This window comes from Bombus pascuorum, chromosome 2 (assembly GCF_905332965.1).
Source record: "Bombus pascuorum chromosome 2, iyBomPasc1.1, whole genome shotgun sequence".
Lineage (NCBI taxonomy): Eukaryota > Metazoa > Arthropoda > Insecta > Hymenoptera > Apidae > Bombus > Bombus pascuorum.
The window spans coordinates 18,302,556-18,325,377 of NC_083489.1; the positions used below are offsets into that span (position 1 = coordinate 18,302,556).

Here is a 22,822-nt window from a genome sequence, read left to right on the forward strand (position 1 = left end):
GGCACATTTGACGCAGGAAAAAATCCTGCTATATCCTGGGAAAGTAGTGATCAGACTACTTCACCATTATTCACGTGATTCCACAAAAGGAACGTATAGCTCTTTTAATCTTATAAAAAAAATATATATATATATATATCAATTATAACAATTCTTCGTAATTATAGTAAAATATATCGAATTTCAGATTTCGATGGACGATCAACGGAATGTTCCGCCAGCATTCTAACCTACAATACACATTACTGCCAATATACCAAGAGCCCTGAATTACTTGAATTTCCCAAGCATGTCCCAAACATCTATTCTTTCCCTTCAGAATCATTCTCTAACACCACCTATTCCCCCTCCAATTTTCTCATTCTCCTTTCCTACTCCAATTTCCCCTACCACTTTTTTGGAGCCAAAATCTTCCATAACCTCTGGGTAATTCCTTCAAACAACAATAATGTAGATGCCGAATCTCGAGCGAAAAATCGAAGAGGGAGGATGAAGAGGGGTGGCTCTCAGCGACGAGTATGATGTACTGCGCTAATAACCGAACCCACCGGGCCGGCTGTGGCAGATCCTAACGATGTTTTAAGCCGTAATTAATTTACTGACCGACCCCTTACCTACGGGTACCAGCCGGTGTACCCTTAAATTCCGATGGCCGGCGTAACCACAACCAAACGCGTTCTCCATCTCTCTTTTACTCTTCATCTTCGATGTATCGATTCGTGAACATATGAGCTGAATGAAGCACGAAACATATCGCTGCACGATGATCATCGTATCACTATCTCTTTTACTCTGTATGAGAAATCGCTGCTTGCACGGTTAATATCTAAATAGCGATCAGTTTCGACAGGTATTCGAGAGAGAGTGTGGGCGTGAAGGTTAGCCGCGAGCCTTTTTCTGATCCAGGCAAACGCGGCTTTTCTCACGGGACTCGGTGAGTTTGCATCGCGTGCATCACTGCCAGCCACCGGCGGCGCTGCTTCGCCGTTATCGCCAGTAATTTGAACAGTCGAGAGTATAGTCCGTGAGCTATATATGAGCAGAGATTATACATGGGTGATGATAGAGACTGGATTTTTGGTGGTTAGAAACTTAGTTTTGTTTTGGCGTTGAGGTTAAGGTAAATGGATGATACGTCATAGGGGAGTAATGTATATAGCATGAGAGTTTGGACCATTGACAATGAAATTTTGATATATATACAATGTATATGGAAGCAAATAAAGAATGTAAACAAATAAATCCAGAACGTATCCGAAACTTTAAATATTCACACTTGTAGGAAAATACATCAAAATTCTGAACATACAAGATCACAATATAAATGAATGGAACATAAACAAAATGTATGTACAAACAGAAAGTGAACAAATAAAATCGGAAATGTAAACAAAATAGGTTCAACAGTAAATAAACAGAAAACAGTAAATAGTCAAATTAACAATGTAATAAAATTTGGAAATGAGTCCAAAATAAAAATGTTAATACCCACTTAATCCAAATCACATCTCAACACTCGCTCTACTACCAAGACTTAACTTCATCATCTAACCTACTTAACTCTTTACAACAAATCAACGAACCATTTAACCTTATAAAAACTGATCAAGCAATTTCTTCCTCGTTATGATTCAAGCAAACTATGCAAGAACCTGAAAACTACTATCAATTTACCAATCAACAAACAACTCTCCACCACTTTTACATCCTCGAGGTATCAATCATTTCATAGCAACCAAAAAATACCTACCCTCATCTAGCAGGCCAGATATTCACGCCATCCAATGCCATATTAATCCCCAGGTAGTGATACCTAGGATTTACCTAGATGAACAATCACGAAGTGGTGCAGTTGCACGAGTCGCAGAAATGCTGCCAATTCGTCTATTCCATTGATTGGTCCATGGAAAGAGAGAGATATAGAAAGACTGTTGACCGGTCAGAACACAGGGTGATAGGGGAGAGGGAAGCGGGCGCCGAGACGCCAGACGCCGGCGGATGCCGGGCGCCGCGTGTCCTAGACTCGCGACGGGACAACGACCGCGATGTTTGCCGAGTGAAATGCGAGAAAAAGGAATGCGACAACGAGTCGTGTCTCAACGAAACTGCTCAAAAAACGAGGACGAGTCGGTGAAAGAGGCGGGCGGGGTGGAAATAGCGGCGGTAAGTAATGCGTAGTTGAGAAGAATCAGACGGAAAAGCGTGAAAGAGGGAAAAACGGGAAGAAAGAAACGGACGGCCATAAGCGAGATTAATGCGCCACTTTTATTTAAATTCGAGAGTGCAGATGGCGCGGTGTGCAAGGATGAATGGAGGAAAGTGATAACACAAGCTCAACGTACAGGAGAATTTATAGTAAAGATTACTATATTAAGCTAATTTGTCACTTGGATATCATCTTTTGCATCTTTTGATCATCTTCTGCATATACCCGGATCCCTAACATTTGAAACTCTGCTTATTTCAAATGCGTTGTTTCATTTCTGCATAAAATAAATTATACTTATATTTGAAAGAATTGAAATTCAAACGTAGTTGAAATTAATTTGTCTTCATTAACTTCTAGCTCTACGTATATAGAAATTTTCGATTAAAGGATGCTTTAATTAAGGACACCAAATGGAAATTTATAATAATGATTTAAGTAATTTTTCTGAAAGATCCAACATTATGACATTTAATTAGATCTTTTAACTGTTTCCCTGGATTGGAACACGTTTTAAGTGCAATTCGTGCAATGAAAATAAATGCAAGCATGTAGTAAAAGCGAAAGTAATAGTATTCCTAGGAGTACAGTGAGGTTGGACAGATGATGTGTTTCTTAGGACGAGGCTGTGGTATCCAATAGGCTATTTGAAATGCCTTAAGTGTGTTATAGACCAGATAGCAAGCTTATCTTTATTTACGTACGTAGATATTTAGCACTTGGTGTCTAACACGTTACTGTGAACAAATTATAACCTCACTGTACATATTTCGTACTTATGGGTTTTATTAAACCATATATGGGTATACTTTCAAAAAAGTAATAAAAAAGAAATTGTCAATTTCCTTAAACAATTCGGGATAAATAATAATCAAGCAATTAGACGTATTTTTTTCTTATGATATATAATTTCTATTAAGTTAGATATTTCTACACACATATAAAGATTATTAAAAATTTATCTCGACCTAAACAGAAACTTTAGCAGACAAAATGGCGTATGGTATCGTGATAATACTGAATGATGCCGAGCATGCATTAAACGATGCTTGATGGATCTTTTATTGGGAGATAAAATTTCAATTTAGAATCCAGCCTCAAAGAACCAAATAAAACTTAGATTCATTAAGACAGGTGGTTCGTAATTTTTTGGCTGCTGGTAAATTCGAAAGATAACGTTTCATGGAACCAGTTATCTCGCCTGTAAGAACTCCATTAATATAGATAAAATTTAATCGTTTTCAGAAAAATTTATCGTTGTTCATGGCAAAGTAGTTTATAGCTTCATGAAACTCAAACACATAAAGATATTGAAGGAAAAAGAAAGTTATCGAAAATCGCAAGTAATAATGGTTGTTTCAGAGTTCGTGATATCAGGTGCATTTATGGTGCTCTCGATTACTCACGGCACTCGATGTTGTTCTTGTACGCACTCCTAAAGAAAGACTCGAGATAACCTAACGAACGGATCGAGTTCTCTCAGCGTTAATGGCTAACGGACGATCGCAATTTCTATGAAATTCCATGACTTTATATATGTATATCACGATCCTAGTGACTGAAGAAATTGAACAAAATTCTTTCAAGGTTATTTAAATACAGATTATGTTGTCGTTACGCTATTGTCTTTTTAATTAATATGTAAGTTTTGACATTGTAATCCCTTACTAATAAAATTGTTTAGTTAGTGTCATTAAAGCAATATTTCACCTCCAGCAGTTTGTTTATTTTTAATAAATCTATGCTATAATGGAATCTTATTTCTAATTCACTTTTGGAATTGAATAACTGAAGATTAACCAAAAGAAACAAAAAGAACCCTTCATTCAATGGACCATAGATAGGGACGCTAACCTCAAATGAAACCAAAGTTGCAAGTAACCAAACCCAACGACCCGGCATAATAAACCTGTTCGGTTTAAACGAACCAGCCCACCTCTGACTCACCCTTGGTCGATTCGAACGCGACCAGGCGGTCTCAATTTTCGCGTGATCCATCAGGATGACCGGGGGGTCACAACCCAAAGTCGTTAACGATGACGACCTAGAAACGAGGAGTTGTCCTCCCACCATTCTGCCTCACCACAAGTTGGTCCGATGAAAGATACAAGGCGCAAGGGGGAACAGGAAGTAAAAGAATAACAGTGGATAAGGAAGGAGGAGCGGAAAGAAAAGGTTGAAGTGGCCAAAGGTCCGGCCGGAGGGAACGTTTATGACGAGGCCTTGGCTCTGAATTACGATCTCAATACTGCAATAAGTGCTCTTAGCAGGGCCATGTTTTTTTCGTCGACGCGAGGTGTTTCCCCCCTCTGGGCTCTTATCGTAGCTTTACGCTGCTGCTCCCGTGGGCTTCTCTCTCGAGAAATATTATTTAATTAACGGGAGGAGACCGCCGCGGTCGAGACCTGGATCTTCCATGGCTCGTAAATAAAAACGGTACATTCTTGCCTGGCCATACCAACTCTGTAGTGTAATGTCTCCCTCTATTCACCGAGCCTCTCAACGTCCTATCTTCTTCCAACTGTCTTATCCCCACCACCGTTCGACTATATCCCCTCACCACTTGTCTACAGTGTACGCATAGTCATCGGTTACGGTCGCGTTCTTCTGTTCCACCTCTGCGTAAACTGTGCTCTCTTTCCACCGGGGCGAGATATTTTCGGTAATCATGGCACCGTTTCTCGAAGTGGAGACCCGCCACGGAGCTCTTTAAGTGCGGCATTACTTCCGCTAGAAACGCGCCTTTTGCTCGATTAGCTTTGCGGTAAATTTAAACCCCGCTCGAATCGCCACGAACGCACAGGGCACACGACACCGAACTGTATAGCTACCCTTCTACTCTCCTGGTCCCCGATTGTCGAAGGGGACCAAAGAATTTCTTCCTTTAATTGTCCCTCCGCTCCAGTGGTCGAAATATATACCGTAGCCTAGAGTCGAGTAAGAAACCGGCAGCAGAACGACTCCGGAAAGTAATCTGCCTAATTACCCAGCAAGAGATTCATTCCCAGGGCACAGAGGGAGGTTAGGCATCTGAGAGGAGAGGTTAGTCTCGTAAAACGACCGGAGAAGAGTCCCTGTCTTTCTCTGCGCGATTTTCTCGCGACGCGACGGCATTCGAAATGCGTCCCGACGCTTCACAGGACCAAGACGACCGGATCTTCCCCACCCTCGGAGACGTCAGTCGAGCAAACTTATTTAACATCCGCGGCTTCCTCCGCTTTGAAGTGGAAACCTTTTCGGCGACGCGCGAATCTCGCTCGGAACTTTCGAGATCTTGCTTCGTAATTCTTAGAACCGACGGAATTCGAAATAACACGGAATCTGAAGTGTCGGGTTACGTGAGTAGGGGTTAGGATTTACAGATATTAGGGCAGTAAGAATTTTTTTATTCGGGTGACTGGAGATCGCTTGTGAGTTATCAAAGATGGTTCATGTGAAAGAATATAAGAACATAAAGAACCAATGGCAATTATTCGAAATATCTAATCTAAAATCTGACCCAAATCACCCGTGAATCATAATTTGTAAAGTTCATGAAGCTTAAATAATCAATCCATACGATTAAACACTTTTGCAAAAACCCCTAGCTTCGTTATCTCGACACAGAATAGATTTCAGAATTCCAACCTATTTTAATTTCCCATCTTCCTCAAGTTACAATTTCAATCAGATGCGATGGACCAACATAATCGCCGATTCTAAGCAGAAGGTGCACTAGTGCCATAATAAAATTCGTCGCAAGATACGATATGTAACATGAGTATACGGTAGAACCTGTATACTTACTGGTCAGAACCACACTATGCTTTTTCCTCATTCGGTAAGTCCGTCTGTGGGACGAGGAGAAAATATTCATAATGCTGGATTAAGCGTGGAAGTGATCTGGGGTGCTCGGAGCAGGGTGGACGAGAAAACTAATCAAGAGTCCACCCTATTTAATTCCCACCCTCACTGTCCTGCTCTTAACCGTACGTCGTTACTGCTCTACGGCCAAGAGTAGACTCTCGTGGCTCTGGTCCTTCTTATTACCTCTTCCCCCACCATCAATCCTAACCCCACCACATATGCCAGTTTGACCGCGTGCACGTATACACCGCGTGAATTCGACTTCTTTTCGTTAGAACGTACACAGGCTTCTTTTTCTGCTGCAATCATCGTGCTCGGATCGTGTATTGGGTACGTATGGTGCGCAGGAGTGATGATGATTGTAGGGAGATAGTTCATAGCTACGATGCTTGGTAGGTTTGTAAGGGAGGTTATTAGGAGGTCGAGAATTATCGTGGAATCATTTTTACGAAATGATTACATGGAACTATAATGCCTGGTAATGAATGGTTCTCGTAGAATTCTGACTGTCCGCCATGTTGGATGTTCTTACGATGAAATTACGTGGGATGGAGTTCAGTGCGATACGAAGTGACCAGATTCGAGACGAATGAAATTAATTGAACGGAAGTAGAGAGAATTGCGATCGACTAAAAGAAACAGAATTACGGTGCGTTAACTTGTACCAAACTGTGACGAAATGAACCGAATCGAATTAAGTGGAACCAATAAACTTCGAATTGAGTTATGATCAAAAGAGGTGACGTTTATTTTCGTCGAAGTGGACCTAATGCAAGGTTATCCCAGACAACAGTGCAGAACATAGTCGTCAATATATATCTTGTGTGTCATATATGTAAAACGAACCCTAATAAAGAGAAAACAAATATTGGAATTTCGAAACTCTCTCTGGGACGAACATTTAACATGCTTATCGTATATTGATTCGATCAGCAATCGATGGTTAACGCTGCATTAAAACAACGAGACCGCGTACGACATATACGAGGTGATTCAAGTTAAAGCCCAACCAGACGCATTACTCAAAGGATCGCTAATGGTAGGTAAAGTTTTAAGGTCGAATCCACAATGGCAGTCTAGACCATTGAAATATTGCAATATATTACGATCAAAGTTGTATTTCAATGATCAATCCACTCTAATGTTTAATATATAATAAAAGATTAATATAGGCGAAATAGTGCAATCGTATTAAAAAAGGTTGACGGGAGATGATACGGATTGAAGCTATTTGAAGCAGATCAAAGCGAATCGAAGCGAATCAAAGCGGATCGAAGACGATTGAAACGGAACGGAGCAAACGAAAGCGGATTGACGCGATTCAAGGTGAATCGAAGCGGATCATTGTAAGATAAAGCATTTTAGAGCATATTATAACTGATTTGACTGAATCAAAGCGAATCTTAACCACCTTCAAAATATTCCATATAGACCTAACTTCATGTCTAATCTTTATCAGCGTAAATACCAAACATCAATAACAACATAACCTCCAAACAACAAAAGGCACTCTAATACCACATTCTACCACCCTTAATAAATAGAACAGGTGAACCGTTTGTTCCAAGGCACAGCAACTGGTATCAGGGAAACGTCAGAGGGCAACATAGCGATCGTGGCAGCAGTGCAATATGCAGTAAAGCACGAATGCAACAATGCGATCTCCCCCCAAGCACTGGGCGCGGAGGTGACGGGGAGAGAGGGCGTGCCGGATATATATGGGGTGTCTCGTTAATCAAGAGAACCTCGCTATCGCCCGCGGCCTATAGGGGTGGAAAATGGGAGAGGAACGAGGGTGACCAGTGTTTAACAGTTGACAAACGACAGTGTAGGTACGCGGTCGCGTAAACAACGTGTAGAGCGCGAAACAGACGCGGACCACGGCCACGCAAAAACCCGTAAATCTGCCTATTAAACGCGATTAACGATTTTGGAAAGGCACGAACGCCATCCTGATAGCCACGTGGTCAAGCGCACCTGCGGAAACTCTCTTCGTGGTTCTGATGATGCAACGGCCGTGTAAAATATTGAGTAAAGGGAGGGGAAAGAGGAAGTAAAGCTTGAATGTTAAAATGACAGATGAGTAGATTGATGGGAGATGAATCATAATTGATGATAAATGATTACGTCTGAAGAAGAGGTAAACGTATGCAAAAAAAGAACTTGAGCATCTGGGGGATTTCTAGGGAATTTGAAAGTGGCTTTGGTTGGTCACAAACTGCTGTTTTAAAAATTTGAAAATATTATAATATAGACAAATACAAAAGAAAACGGTGTATTATGTATTGGATATATGGTTAATTCCATATACCCAATATAAAAGTCAAGAGAATTCTCTTGTTACAGATGTCCACATAATGTGATACATATTTTTCTCCAATTCTGAATTCACCCTTCGAAGTCGTCACACACCATTTAAAAAAAAATAGCCACGAAATGGACGGGAAAATGACTTTCTACCCCTTGGAGTTAACCACGTCCAAAGTAATGGCGGTTGAAATATTTAATAAACTGTCTAATCAAGGGGGGAGGAGCATGGGATGGAGGAAGGGCTATGGAGTTGTGGTCATGGATACGTGACTGACCGCCAACGAGCTCGCGATTCCAGTAAAATCGTCCTCCCCGATTATTAGTAGTGTAACGAACCGAAAAAAAGGACGCGAAATCGGGTTTTGTCGCATTCCACGCGTGCTCGAGCTTGGTCAGTACGCGGGGGCAGCGCGATTTTTCTCAGGGACTGCGTTTTCATTGCATTTCTACCGTGCTTCGCGTTGCACTAACGAACGCGTGTAAAAAGCCATGCTTCTCTCTATCTAACCGTATTATATCTGTCCTTCTTGTCTTTGGTCTAATGACCTTTCTGTGAATCCACTTGGCTTCTTTACCATCTGCATCGCCTCTGTCGATTTCCGTAGAAACGCGCACGCGACTTCCTTCTATTTAGCCTCGTCTTAATCGCTGACGGTTAATAAGATCCCTAGAGTATCGTATATGGTAACTATGCAGGACTATCAGTGTCGCTTGATAGGAATATTTGGTGAATGGGAGAAGATGAGAAAGTGGAATGGGTTTGTTGATCAGCGGAATGGAAATGCGTGGTAAATAATGCTGCATGGCTATATTGGCTACACTGATATGGTTACACTGATATGTAATTCGAATAGCGTGCTGCGCCACTTTGGATCAATGTTTTGGGTTGTTATTTGGATTGAATATTTGGATAATATAACACCTAGAGAATTCTTTTACTTGGAATAGGGTTGGTTAGTCTGCCGCTTTGATCTCTTGTGTCCGAAGCGGAATTGATCAATTTGTCACTTACGATTTTTCAATATTTTGTATTGCGCTTAGACAAAATCTTATTTGGGAATCTTTTGTATATGGTAATCGAATTTAGATTTATCTCTGTATCTAGAATTAGTTAATCTATTATTTTTGCTTACTACTTGGAACTATACTTAGAAATTATTTTATAATCATCATAATAAATAATAATTATACAAATGATATTACAAAGAAATTTTTATAGAATAGTCTATCTTCATTCCAAACCGTGAACAACAGCAGTTCGAAGGGTTAATTTCGTCAGCCTGTCTATGAAGAACTCGCAAGGCAAAGGGGCGAAGGGAAAGCATCGAACAACACGCACAGTTAATCTCCACTATACCAGTACATTCCCCTCGTTGCAGCGTCGATAGATCGCTCGTTCACACTTCGACCGATTCCTCGATTCTCTTCTCCTTTTTCGACGACACAACGCGGTAAGTCGGTCGTGATCGAGAAAGTTCTCAGCATACGACGATGTCGAAAGATCGTGAAATATTTCAGTGTTGTACATACAAACGGAGATTATTTCATAACCATGGCTATAACTCAATTTTATGAGTCTGTTTATTATCGTTCGTATGGCGTTCGATATATAAAAATACCTAGTTTTATCGGTCGTTTCGGATTCGTCTGTATTATGAAGTGTTTTTCACGTCTCTCTACTTTCATACAGAAAAATATTCCTTAACATCGAGTTGTTATCGGATTTGATCTCGTGTGATTTAGTATAAGTAAAAATAAGTGTGATTAGTGGAAAAAATTAGTGGAAGTGAGGTTATGGCTGCCTTCTCGTCTGAAATACTCATGTTACGATGTAATCCTCTTTTTTATGAATTTCTGTTGGTAGTCCGGAATCGAAGTAACCTGGTTTAAAGTGAATCAGTGCAGTGTTCGAAGGATTCTGAATATAGCCGGTTCGATTAAACGTTCAAAGATGAACGCGAGCAAAGCTAATTAGCGGCTTCCGAGGCGGGCAACGTGTGCCGTAAAAGGCAGGACACGACGCGGCCTCTGAACGCGGTATAGAAAGGTGGGCCGAAAGAATCAGAAAAAGTGGCCGGATTCTTTGCCATAAAAATGATTCTGCGCAAAAGCGGCGTCGTTCTGGCGAGTATCGCATAACTTCGCCTCGAATTCTGTGAAACTTGTATTTTATTTCGGCTTGTTTCTAATACATTGAACTATGCCAGGAATAAAACGGTTAACAGAATTTCGCTAAATTTAAATATATTTAAATATATAATGTAAGTTAAACGCGATTAAAATAATATTGAAATAAAGAATATCATACAGAAAAAAACTAAATTGACAATCAGTCGAAACAAACAAAAGTTGGGACCGATCTGGGTCGGACCACACTGTATCAAAACAAATCAAACTGAGTTGAGTCAAATGGGAATGAACCAAACTTAATGGCACCGTTAAACCGTATTGAAGCAAATGAAATAAAATTGTGTCGAACTGAATTGAACAGAAATAGGGCAAACTGGCTGAAACCACACCAAACCGCAAACAAACAATATCTGATCTATTATGCTAAGTTAAACAAATACTATGAAACCATTTTACTTTTAACCTCATTATTTTTAAGAAAAAAAAAAATGTTCCAATGAAGAAATTCTTAAGTTCGAAAGACGTAATTATGAGAAGAAACTAACAATGGAAAAAGCAAACACGGTCGAAAAAGAAACAACAACAGTTGCATATGGATATATCTGGAAGAAGAAACCGCGAGAAGAGCGGTGCAACGACAAGTGAAACGGCCTGCATTCGGGGATGCGACGAAAGAAGAACAACGAGTTTGCCGAGCGAGGGAACGAGTTCCGAAGACGTAGCCAGGACAGGAGGAACCAAAGGTCTTCAAGTTTTTGCGGGACACATACGAAACCTGCGACGCAGAGCGACATTCTTCTTCTCTACTAACCCTTTCTGTTCTTGGTTCGATGAACGTGAAGAAATCGGCGTCCAGAGGCTGAACTTTTAGGGGCATACTTTTTCGGGGCTGGATAAAAGCGTTTGTCTTCGTCAACGATTTCTAAGAGCAGTCAACGTCGAACAATTATTTTAATTCCTTTCGGTAAGCCGAATTTGACGAGCGTACACACGAAATCGAAATTATATCTCTAAATGTTGGGACAATTTTGTAACTTTTATTTCAACCTTTTATATACCCCAAAGAATTCTTTTGATGGAATTTTTTTCTTTTAACGGTACTTTAATGTCTTCTTAGTATCTAAAAAAAATTAAGAAAAAGTATTTTTAATGAGTTTTTAACATCAATCAGTTTTTATATCTTTTAATCTTCTCAAACATCACAGCAGTCGCCATCTTTCTTTCTCCATTACAATTAAAAGGAAAGAACAAAAGAAAAAAGAAAAAAACAAAACACGAAGATATTCAATATTTATTTCCCTTCGTAATCTTCCGTCCAATAAACATAACATGGAGAGCAACATCGGAAGACTATAATCTCCTAAAGTAAAACGTTCAAGACCCCGATAAAAATGCCCAGCCAGATCGCCCACAGATAAGCGGTGCGATTTCCACCGAGTCTCCCCCTATCGACCGATACTCGCACACAAGGGGACACGAAAAATAGCGAAACAAGAACACGAGATAGAAAGCCTTCATTTTGACGAACGCGGCGGAACGTTTTCTTTCTCTGTCTTTTATTCCCTTTTACCTTCTTGTTACAAGTCGGCGCCGAACGTTGGAAAGAGACGTTGCTTTTTTTTTTAGAATAAATCTCCGCGTAACGAGCAACACACCACCTTTTCCCATCGAAGATAATTTCAAGCTTCCAAGAACCAGCACCGATAAGCAAAGAGGCGAAATTAAAACTGAGAACGACAAATAAAACCGCGATCGAGTTTGACGATTCCGAAACGACCGAGAATAACCGTGCACCAAAGACGTTATCGTTTCTTTCTTCTTCTTCTTCTTTTTTTTTTTCGTTTCTTTCGTCCAAGCCGAATGAATCGTATTTCATTGGATTTTAGTATGACGTCTGTCCTCAAGAATGGACACATTATACTACGTATAACATGCATATGTACTACCTATTGGAACGCGTTGACGAGGGGACCCATAACCTCATCGTCGTGCTCGTTGTTGATTACACGTTCTGTCAAACGCGTTGACGCGATGGCTTATACCGAGCGTAAGAACCTTAATGATCCTAACGAGTTCCCCTCCCGGGGGATCCTGCAAATGATGTTAATCACAGCCACGACATAGCCAACGAACGGTGAAGAGCATCTTCGCGGTACGAACAATGGGACAACCGTGATTTCCGTAACGTTACACGGGCTATACCGTTCTCGATGGCTGTTTAGAGGCGGAACCGCTAATTCGTGTGAAGTCGGTCGAGAAATAACTAAACACGATGAGAGATTTAAAGAGAAACGTTGTATGTACATTGTGAGAATAGTGGTGTTACAAGGGCGTGGAAAGTCACGTGTGATGAAGATCTGAGCTAATGAGATTAGGAAATACATATTTGAGGAAAGTGTAAGCATTAAGGTAATCAGAGCAGTATGTTATTGTGGAAACTGAATTAGGGATAAAGAAAGTTAGTAAGTATGTACATATTAACAGAAGAATTCTAGACACAAGATTAGACTTGAGAAAATGTTTTGGGGAGTAGAGTTTGCTAAATGGAGGTTAGTTGATAGTTAAGGAGAGAAAGTGTATATAAGTACATTTAGTGATTTCACAAGAAAACTGTGTATTTCAGAAATAAAAATTACTATGAAAAAGACTCTTATGAAGAAAATTCTTATGTAAAGGTATTTTAGGGAACTGGTATACTAGGTGATAGAGGAAGTGTTTTCAGAGGTTAAGTAGATTGAAAAGGTTATGCTACACGTATAATATGCATGTAGTATGATATTTATAATATAAATTTCGTTTTCAATAAAACAATGCTGGCAACCATTTCTTTGTACGATTTAATCTATGACCTATAAAATTTGAATGAAATAATTTAGTTCGACCCACTAGTAAATATATTGTCTACGTATCCATCTAAATAAACCAATCGATCCAAAGTAAAGGTGATCACACTTGTTTTTCAGATTACAACCAAAATAACCATAAACGGTTTACGAGAACAGATAACAAGGAGCCTCTCTTATCCCTTTATGATTTACAAACCCACACCAATTGGACGTTAATTAAAGCGATGTTTTAATAAAGTAGAAACCCTGGATACACGGGATGTATTGATTGAACACTGAAATGGGAATAGAAAGTCAGCCTCGCTATCGTGACTGTGGATCTTCATTGTACGCGTTCATGTACGCTCTTCGTAGATCATGAACATACCACATTCACCGGCTGAAAGGTTAGGTTCGGCTCAGCTGTTAAATTGGTTACACGGTTTTTGATTATACCAAGATCTTCGTCGGTACCAACAAGAAAACACGTGTTCGCGATGCAAGTTATTCTGTTGTTGTTTTTGCACGGATAAGCCAATCGAAGCACAATAAACTCTCTCTATTTCTTTAGCGAGAAAAGACATATTTGAATTTATCTACATATATATGTATATAGAAATGTTCGATCAAACTCTCTTGCCTTTATCCATCGTTTATCAGAAGTACGTCAAGATATAGTTCCGATTTGAAAAATTGAGATAGCGTCTCCATACAACAGCATCATCCATTATTGCATATACAAAGGTACGTTCCATTGTAAATATCCATCTTCAAGCCAAGTTAGAGGATAAGTTTATTTATTATAGCTCTCTAGAGAGAGATAATTAATTTCGCTGAGAAATTGTAAAGGTATGAAGTTATAATTTCTTAACATCCTAATCCAAGCTAGTTAACTATAGGTTAGAGTCGATCGAAAGCCTCTTGCCTAATTTTATAGCAGGCGAAATGGTCCATCAAATTATCCGTGAAACTATTACTAGGCATGAAACGATGCTAAAGCACAGGCGGTATTCATCCAACGATTCCTTTATTATGCTTCACGGAAACGTCGACCGCGTTTTCCGTAAACAGTCATCGACAGGACGAGACTGCTCGTTAGTTCAGGTTCGCCGTAAAACGCCACGCCATGATTTACCACTGCGCGCCTCGAGTTAACAGATAAATTCGATAGTGGATTAATGATCCACAGCTAATGACTAACCGCGAGCCCTAACCTCGAAACTCGCGGGACGAGTAACCAAAGCGAAAGAAAAGCGACTTTAACATCCTCTTAGAGCACAGAGAGGGAATGCTACCTCGACCCTGGCCTGTCGATCGTATATCGTGCAATGAGCACGGTATAAGGAACGAAAGTGACGGAAAAAGTTGAAAGATATCGTATCACGATGAAAAACGCCATTGGAAAATCACGTTGACAGCTACCAGCCTAGTGAACTGGAGCGCGAGGAAACCTTTAATTCTTCGGTTCCGTCGGACTTTGATCGATGTCCGACTATTCGGAGCCGGTTGGCCTCGATCTCGTATTTTTCAACCTTCTAGAATTCATTGTGACTAGTTGGAGACGAAGATACTTTTTCTTAGTTGTCCATCGTATCATGGGATCCCGTATGCGTGATTCTTAGAAGGTGAAGAATATATACGATTTATATATTTGGTAGTTGTCTTAGAGGTTAGTTTCATGTTTAATGTCATTTCATTTCGTACATTTTGTACACGGTTTCTTATTATATTGAAGACCAATATGGATCTATAGATTCCAAATTAATGTACAGTACAAATCTTCAAAAATATAAAATATCAACAAATAATATATAAATTCTAATACATTTCTTGAATCCAATCAGGTACTATCATGAAATACATATAATACTATCAAAGGATCTATCATAAGAAATGATTCATCCTTGCTTAACATCAACGGAGAATCTCTTTATCTTACACTAAACTATTCTTACAATGCTACCAACATTTGCCAATAATCTCCTACTTAACCTATAATTTAAAGAAATCGAATAATTTAAAACAAAAATTATCCTCGACTAAACTACCAATATCAAGTGATCCAAATTAGTTCTAACCTAAAATTGAAAAATCGAAAAATCGAAAGCCCGATATTCGGAGTGTCGAACAAAGCTTTGGAAGGGAACAACGAGGCGCTTGGTGAACCTGCGAACCGACGAACCAACTTTACGTGAGAGGAGGGGGTAAAGGGGCTCGGTATGTTAATTACAGACCAACATACATCCCTGTTTCTCTCCTCTGCCCCCCTCATTCACCATCCCGATCGTTTGGCGAACTGGTGGTGCATACTCTCTCGTTCTTTCTCATCGGTTAGCTCGGTTGCCAGTCGATTCGTCTTGGAACGGCCCATCGCCGCGCCGGTCTCGTTGCACGCAGGCCTCGCGTGAGACCGACGAGTCGACCCTACGACCCGAAGCAGAGAAGGAACCTTCCTTTTGCCCTCTTTCGATCTTCCCTTTGCTCTGCCTCCACGGAACCAACGGACACGCTTCCACGACGTTTCTGCGCCTCGACCGCCTTCTACTTACCACCACTATCCGCGGCGCTACCCCACGTGACTCTGGCTGCCCACGGGAAATCGACCCTCCGTTATTTGCACAACACGTTCTACCAATTTGAACGCGTTTCGCGCGTCTTACGCTGCTTCTTCGAAGCAAACGATTGACGCGGGTCTAGAAAAAGGGGAGAGGTAATTGGATGGAATTGTGAGAAATTTTAGATAGTTCGTAGTGATTGGAGATTGTTGTAGCTTGAAAGGGTTTTTTGATTGAATATAGAGAGGATCTTTATAGAAGAGTATATATCGAAAATTTTCGTAAATTTATGGACCACATATATATTTCTATTTCGGCACCCATCCCATAAACGACAAACGGTGGTTGTTTATAATAAAATAAAATCATTGCATATGGAGACTTGTTTTTTAAAGAAACGACTTAAAGAATCTGAAAAACTTAACCAAACACATACATCTGTAAAGACTGAGACAGAAAGCAGATTACAACATTATCCATGTTCATAAATACAAAAGCGTGAAATAAAGAAAGAAAAATACAAAAGCAAGCAGAAACTTAGAAGTCTTTATAGAAGCTAATTTGTCAAGATTTATAGCTAATACAAATATACCCCTAGTCACATACGATCATAATTATCACGTCGCCCTATATGTTCTGATAAACGAATAAAAAAAAAAGAGGCAAATATCTGTACGACTTAATTTCTAACTTATCAGCAATATGAACAAACATAGCAAGAGAATTACAAAATGTCAGTAAACTTATTTTATAAACCACGATCATATGATCGAGCTATGAACGACATTCATTATGAATACCTACTACTTACATTCCTAGCGTAATTTGCATTAAGAAGTTTCTTATTCACAGAGTCTAAATATAAAAGAAGAAGGAGGTATACGAGGGTCGAGCAACATTATACATTATCAACACCAGGAACGAAGCTGTCACGGGACCAGTTCACGTAACACGCATTGGTTATACGAAGATTGGTCACCCTAGTGGAACGACGTACTTCTTCGTTTTATCGATCCTGCGATCCTGCGATCAAGGATAAGTCGACGCGAATCCTGCATCTCCGGTCTTCCCTCTAGACTCAAGATAATTTTCTGTTTCGACGCTGTCTATCTCTTTTTCTATATTTTTTTATTGCAACAAAGCGCACCAGGTTTCACCGGTTTCGTTCATAGCATTTTACTTTTCCTTTCCGACTAGTATCGCCGGTCGGAGAAAATCAAAGAGGCATCGCGTGCGTCGCTGTGCCTCTACTTCTCGCTATAGCCGGTATTACAGAAGTATTTACGCGTGGTCATTGATCGCGCGATCAGCAATTTCTCTTGTAATCGTTTCGGTTAGTATTGCCACATAATGATAACCTCTGCTCGGATGGTAAAAACGTCGGGATAGCACCTCCCGTGGAACATGTCATTCATTTCGCTTTCATTGAAAACGCATCACGCATATCGAACACTTTCTTGCGATACTTTAGAGAATAAAGGAAAAACGAGAGAAAAGAACACGCAACAAGTAGTGGATAATATACATTTATGGTATGTACTTGCACTTTCGTTGAAAACGCACTAACCGAAACGAAACTGCCTGCGTTTTAATCAGAATATCGTACACCAGTTCTCACCGGGGAACTGTGATTTTTAGTCGATAATACATGCAAACTACGTCTGATTACTCACCGCCAAAAGTGGGGCACATATCCAGCCGGGCATAAATCTCGACACTGACCGCAGGGTGCACCTTGAAGAACGACATTACCGTGCGAGTAACTGTTGTTGGATTGGCCGTCTTGACCGGGTGACAGCATTCTGCAACAAAGAAAAGGATTCACCTTATTTCATTTGTTTTCATGTGCATATATGATGTTACATATCAATTCAATTTATGTACTATCATAATGCAATCTTGCTGATCGTGAAATTTTTACAGCATATCTTCTCACTTTACCGAAAATATAATTCTCGATAAAAAGTAATTCTTGTTGTTTTATTCGTCTCTATGCAAATTGGTGCATCTGTGTCACGATCTCCAATCTAAGTTGTACCAAGCCCAACGTAAGAAATTAATAACGTCCATTTCCATAAATTACAATAATTATCGTAAATTAACATTCTACCGTGACCAAACCCACCAGCGCATTATTAAATCAGACAAATGATTCCTTTAATACCACGAACTATGAAATTAACATATATCCCATAAATACACGTGCGCGTACCTCCGCGTTATTCCATCGTAGACAACGCTGTTGAAAACCATCACGGGGAAACTTTTACGGGGTCATACCTTGCCGATCATCAATCTTGGTCAAATTTAAGAATAGTCTCCTCCATCTTGTCTTGTCATACTCGTTTCCTGTAACCCTCTTTCGCGCGCGTTGTACGTACACACTTTTTTAAGTCTGACATCTCGCTAACGCACCATTTTCTCCCGGATCCCGCAACAAGGTATGCCGCGAAAATAATTAATTAAAGGCGCCATCTAATAGGATTGAAACACGAGTGATTACGCCCTGCTCGAATTAATAATGGAAACCGGTAATTAACGAGTAACCGATGTCTCGTACGCTTCGATCCGCGCGTCGATTAACCGACACCAGATAATTACACCTTCTAGAAATTTTACATATACAGAATATAACGAAAATCTTTGTGTACCATGCGAGAAGCACCGACTGTTTCATCATCCTGTCTCCCTTCTTTTTTTACCCTCATATTCTTAAACGCCTGGTCGCCTCTTCTCCTTGTTGTTCCGTTTTTCTTCGTCGACGGTATTATAAATATTTCCCCTTCAGAGATGCGATCAAAAATAATGGCGCAGCTGTGCGTGCGTGGAAACGAAACAAAACCACCGTGAAGGCAGAGTCGATAAGTTATCCCACCGTTTAGCGTGATTGTCGATTACCTTTTCTTTTTTTCTTTTCCTTTTTTTCAGGCGTTTGGTCACAGCCGATAAAGTGAAATTGAAAATTGTAGGGGAAACAGGCCACGGAATTATGAAATTAACCGAAAACAAAATTTCTAGAGCAAAAGAAAGCTAAATCGACAGAGGGGGAGGATAGGATCGATCACGTTTGAACGAGGGTAACGTCGAAGGTCGATCATAGCCGCATACGGTAGGTATATAAAAATTGGTATCGTCCGGGAAAAATAAAAGTATCAGGAATTTAACCACAGCGTTATTACACGACCCCCAACGTGCAATAAGGCTAGCTGAACCACGCGGAGTTTTATGAAGAACCGTGACAGGAACTACAAGGTCGCTCATGGTCTTACTTACGACTGTCACGTGCCACTGTCTGTAAAATCATGAAGGACAGGAGAACTACATATTAAACCAAGCATACAGTACGTGATACTTCGCTAACCGATACAATTGTACGTTCAACGTAACACGATACACGAACATCATGCCTGTCCTTTTATTTCAAATAGCTTATTAGCTCTCTTTATATCGCTAATAATCGCTACGTAAGATCTCGCGAATCATTTTCCTTATGGGTCTCTCGCATATCTGACACCACATCTGTGACATTTAAATGGCGCATCGTCAACGTTCTGATGGTGTCCAGAAGTAATTAGCGCTCTGGTGGCGTGCACAATAACCTTATTACGCTTTATTGACCGACATTCCATCGCGCATCGACACGTCTCTATCTTTGTATATTCTAAATCATAATATAGCAAGATCGTAAAATTAATCAGAAAAGAAATTAAAGACCTAAAATCCTAAACAGGATCGTGTGCAGAAATTTTTAATGCAGGGCCAATATATTTTATACTAACTTATTTGTTATACAAATTTTCTCAAAATAGAATACAATATATGGTTTTGTAATAACTAATTCTGGAACACAAGACGTCAATCAATGCCGCATTTCGATAGTTTATGACGTTACTATATCTCGGCCCATATTGTATTTCCTGTCTGAATCTTATCGCGTAATCCGGAATGCGCACAGAATAGCACAGATTCCTTCTTGTGCGACTGTAGTTCACGCGATTTACCATCTCAAATGTGAAATACCATAACTATAGAAACGTTAGCAAATCAAATTTTGATGAAATAGTCACGCACATGCGTATCCGATCATCGTAACCGCGAGATTACCTACGTACATTTTTAATAAAGCTATATACGGGGAAGTCGTATACGCAGTGTGTAATTTCGTTCGATGCACGTTTCAAGGTTTACCTGGAGAGCCCTTCGATAAAATTAAACCGGCGTTATGGTTTTTAACAAACATATCCTATACACGGATATCCACGTGTCTGGTCTGTGTATACATTTTCTTACGAAAGACTACCATCGTTGTCTTGCTACTCTCACGAACCGGAACCACTCTCAAATCCAATTTACGTCGTGCTCGCTTATTTCGTTCCTACAATTATGATCATCCTGTTGTATATAATATTACGTGCCATCCCGCGTAGTATCATCTCAAGATATTCACTCGCAGACAGAACATTCGCAATTTCCATCGACTGAATAAGCGATAATAATTAGCCTAAGTTGTTATAATTGGTACCCAGAGCTTGCCGAAATGAAAACATAGGAAAATAAGGAAAGTGGGCTACGATATAACGCACCAAGTATATACAGAACAAGTGGTTGCAGGCTGCTGTAATTAGTTTCTTTTTGCGTCGTTAACGTTAAGCGTCGCTAGTGTGTAACGGCGACGATAGGGTGAACTCAGGTATGTTAATGGATACGATAGCAAGTGGTTGTCGTGTCTCTTCCCCTCGTTGTTGCTTTATAATTCGTGAAACGGCCAATTAACATTCTCTGAAAGGAGTAGGTGGTCCCCGTGATCTTAAACGGCGTTACAGTTTTTGGATGAAAACTTTTGACGTCGCCTAATAAAAGTGTCGATAATTTTAATTGAATCTTTGGTAAAAATCGTAATCGAAATCGATGTACCACTCCGTTGGTGGATTTTACGAGCTTACTTACCATTAACTCGATGTTAAAATATCAAGGGGGAATTCAGTTAGTTCCCGAAACGCAAAAAGGGGACAGACGAACGAGGACATAAATATTGGTTAACGAGGGGTTTTCGAAGAGTCGCGGAACGATCAAAGTGACTCAGTTTCGTAAAATTCATTCGACAAAGGAGTATGACGATCAATTATCGTCAGCATCGTCTTGTCAACGAACCAAACTTCTATCATTATATTTTGGACAAAATGACAAAATAAATCAAACAAAATAACTTAACCGTATACGACATCGTCTGAATCCTTTATACACAGCAAACGCATAGAATTAACTGAAAGGAAGTTTTATGCGAATCTGCACGGTCGTATGCACGTCTGTTTCGCACGATCATCTTATTCATAGGTATGGAAATACAGAAGTAGCAAAACTCGTATGCAAGGGAGTACAGATGCAAGAAGACGACCTCGCCTCACTCGGTTGAACTGGAGTTCTTCCGCGATGAAAGACACATACACACAGAGTCACCAGTGCCCAGTCTGTATATTGGTTTGTGCACAGCGAGATCTTCGATCAAGAGCATGCGCACGTTCGTGCGCGAACGAACAGGCAACGCGACCGTATAACGTGCAACCACCGAGAATACGGAACATATACACATATCTATATACACATACCTGTTGCTTTCTCTCTGCTGCAGCCAATATGCTGAAACTACGATGCTCGGGATAGCTCGAATTACTCGATCCTGGTGGGAATTCGCAGTCGTAATACGAATTCACTGTTCCTCCTATAGATGTAATTCGTACGCCGGTTTCGTTGCTCGTTTTCGAACAAAGAACGATCTTTTCTGCGTAACACCTAGCGACACACATGCGCGAACACGCGAACGCTAACCGATCTGTCTTCGAGAGCGTCACTCGCGAATCACCGGATACAAGGAGGATTCCTGACTTGCCGCATCGTCGGACTTCTTGCGCCGCGTAGTATCCCGCTTGTACGTTCTCGTCGTCGTTGAACTGGCACCACTTCACAGTTGCACCTGCACTTGCACTTGCACCGCACTGCGCGAGTAATAGCGCAATGTCGTGGCACAGTCGAATCGTGGGGCCCCGGCAGATCACGGGGTACCGTCGCGCCTTCCTATATCGTGTCGAGAGGACCGACGAAGGTGGCATCCTCGCGGCATCACCGTACACTGCACTCGAGTCAAGCCGAACGCTCGGCTCGCTCTCTTCGCTCTCGCTCTGTTCCACTCTTTCTACCTCTATCTTTCACTCTGTACCTTCCGCCGATACTCTCAGCCTTTTCTTTCGATATCGTTTTATTTTATTTTTTGTCCCTCCCCCTTCTTTCTCTACTCTACTAGTATCACATCACTATCGAGTCTCTCGTGTTTCACAGAGGGTGGACATCATCACTTCGCGGACGTATTTGGTAACCATTTCGCGGTTCAACGATCGAGAAGCTTGCGCATTGTAGCGCTAGCACCACCGCCGGAACTGTCATCTCAAGGTTATAGAGGTAAATAAAGATAAATAAAAACGCTTCGGTCCTAATTTATCTTTGGTGTTGATCGCATTCTTACATTGACCAAATGATTCGTATACATAGCTTTGTACTATTTCACCCCGGGAAACTTACATACAATGTCGTTTTCTTCGAGGCCGAGTGAATAAGAAGGAAAATATATACGTCACGAAGAGGACACTTTGCGGTCAATTCTCGAATGGTACACGACTCGCCTCAGTATGGTGCTTCAAGATATCCTCTCCACAGTTGTAAATTGGCAAAGGTACCTCGTATGTACGATGGCACGGCAACACGCAGTTGAGAGACTCGAATCGTACTGGCTGTTGAGATGAGGCCCTTTTCCCCCACTCGTGAGCCCCCTTCGACTGGTTGCTTCTCCGCTCGCGTTAGACCCCCACTTCCCACATGCCACCGGACATTCTCCTCTCATCCCTCCCCGCGGTCTGCGACTTTGCTTCGCATCATTGTATCTTTGCCTTCTTTTTCAC

General features: G+C 40.7%; 1 protein-coding gene across 2 annotated transcripts in view; it reads right to left on the minus strand.

Moving 5' to 3' along the window:
• Positions 1 to 22,503, minus strand: part of LOC132916239 (prickle planar cell polarity protein 3-like) — a 117,284-nt gene extending 94,781 nt beyond the window's left edge. Inside the window, exons 1-3 of one of the 2 annotated variants that reach the window (XM_060976057.1) lie at positions 21,479 to 22,503; positions 18,575 to 18,686; positions 17,546 to 17,674 (exon numbers count right to left, since the gene is read on the minus strand). In XM_060976057.1, the coding sequence (XP_060832040.1) occupies positions 17,546 to 17,673 (128 nt within the window). In that variant the 5' untranslated portion in view covers position 17,674; positions 18,575 to 18,686; positions 21,479 to 22,503. The remainder of the gene's footprint in view (positions 1 to 17,545; positions 17,675 to 18,574; positions 18,687 to 21,478) is intronic. The other variant, XM_060976056.1, reaches the window with a different exon arrangement.
• Between the last annotated feature and the right edge of the window lie 319 nt (positions 22,504 to 22,822).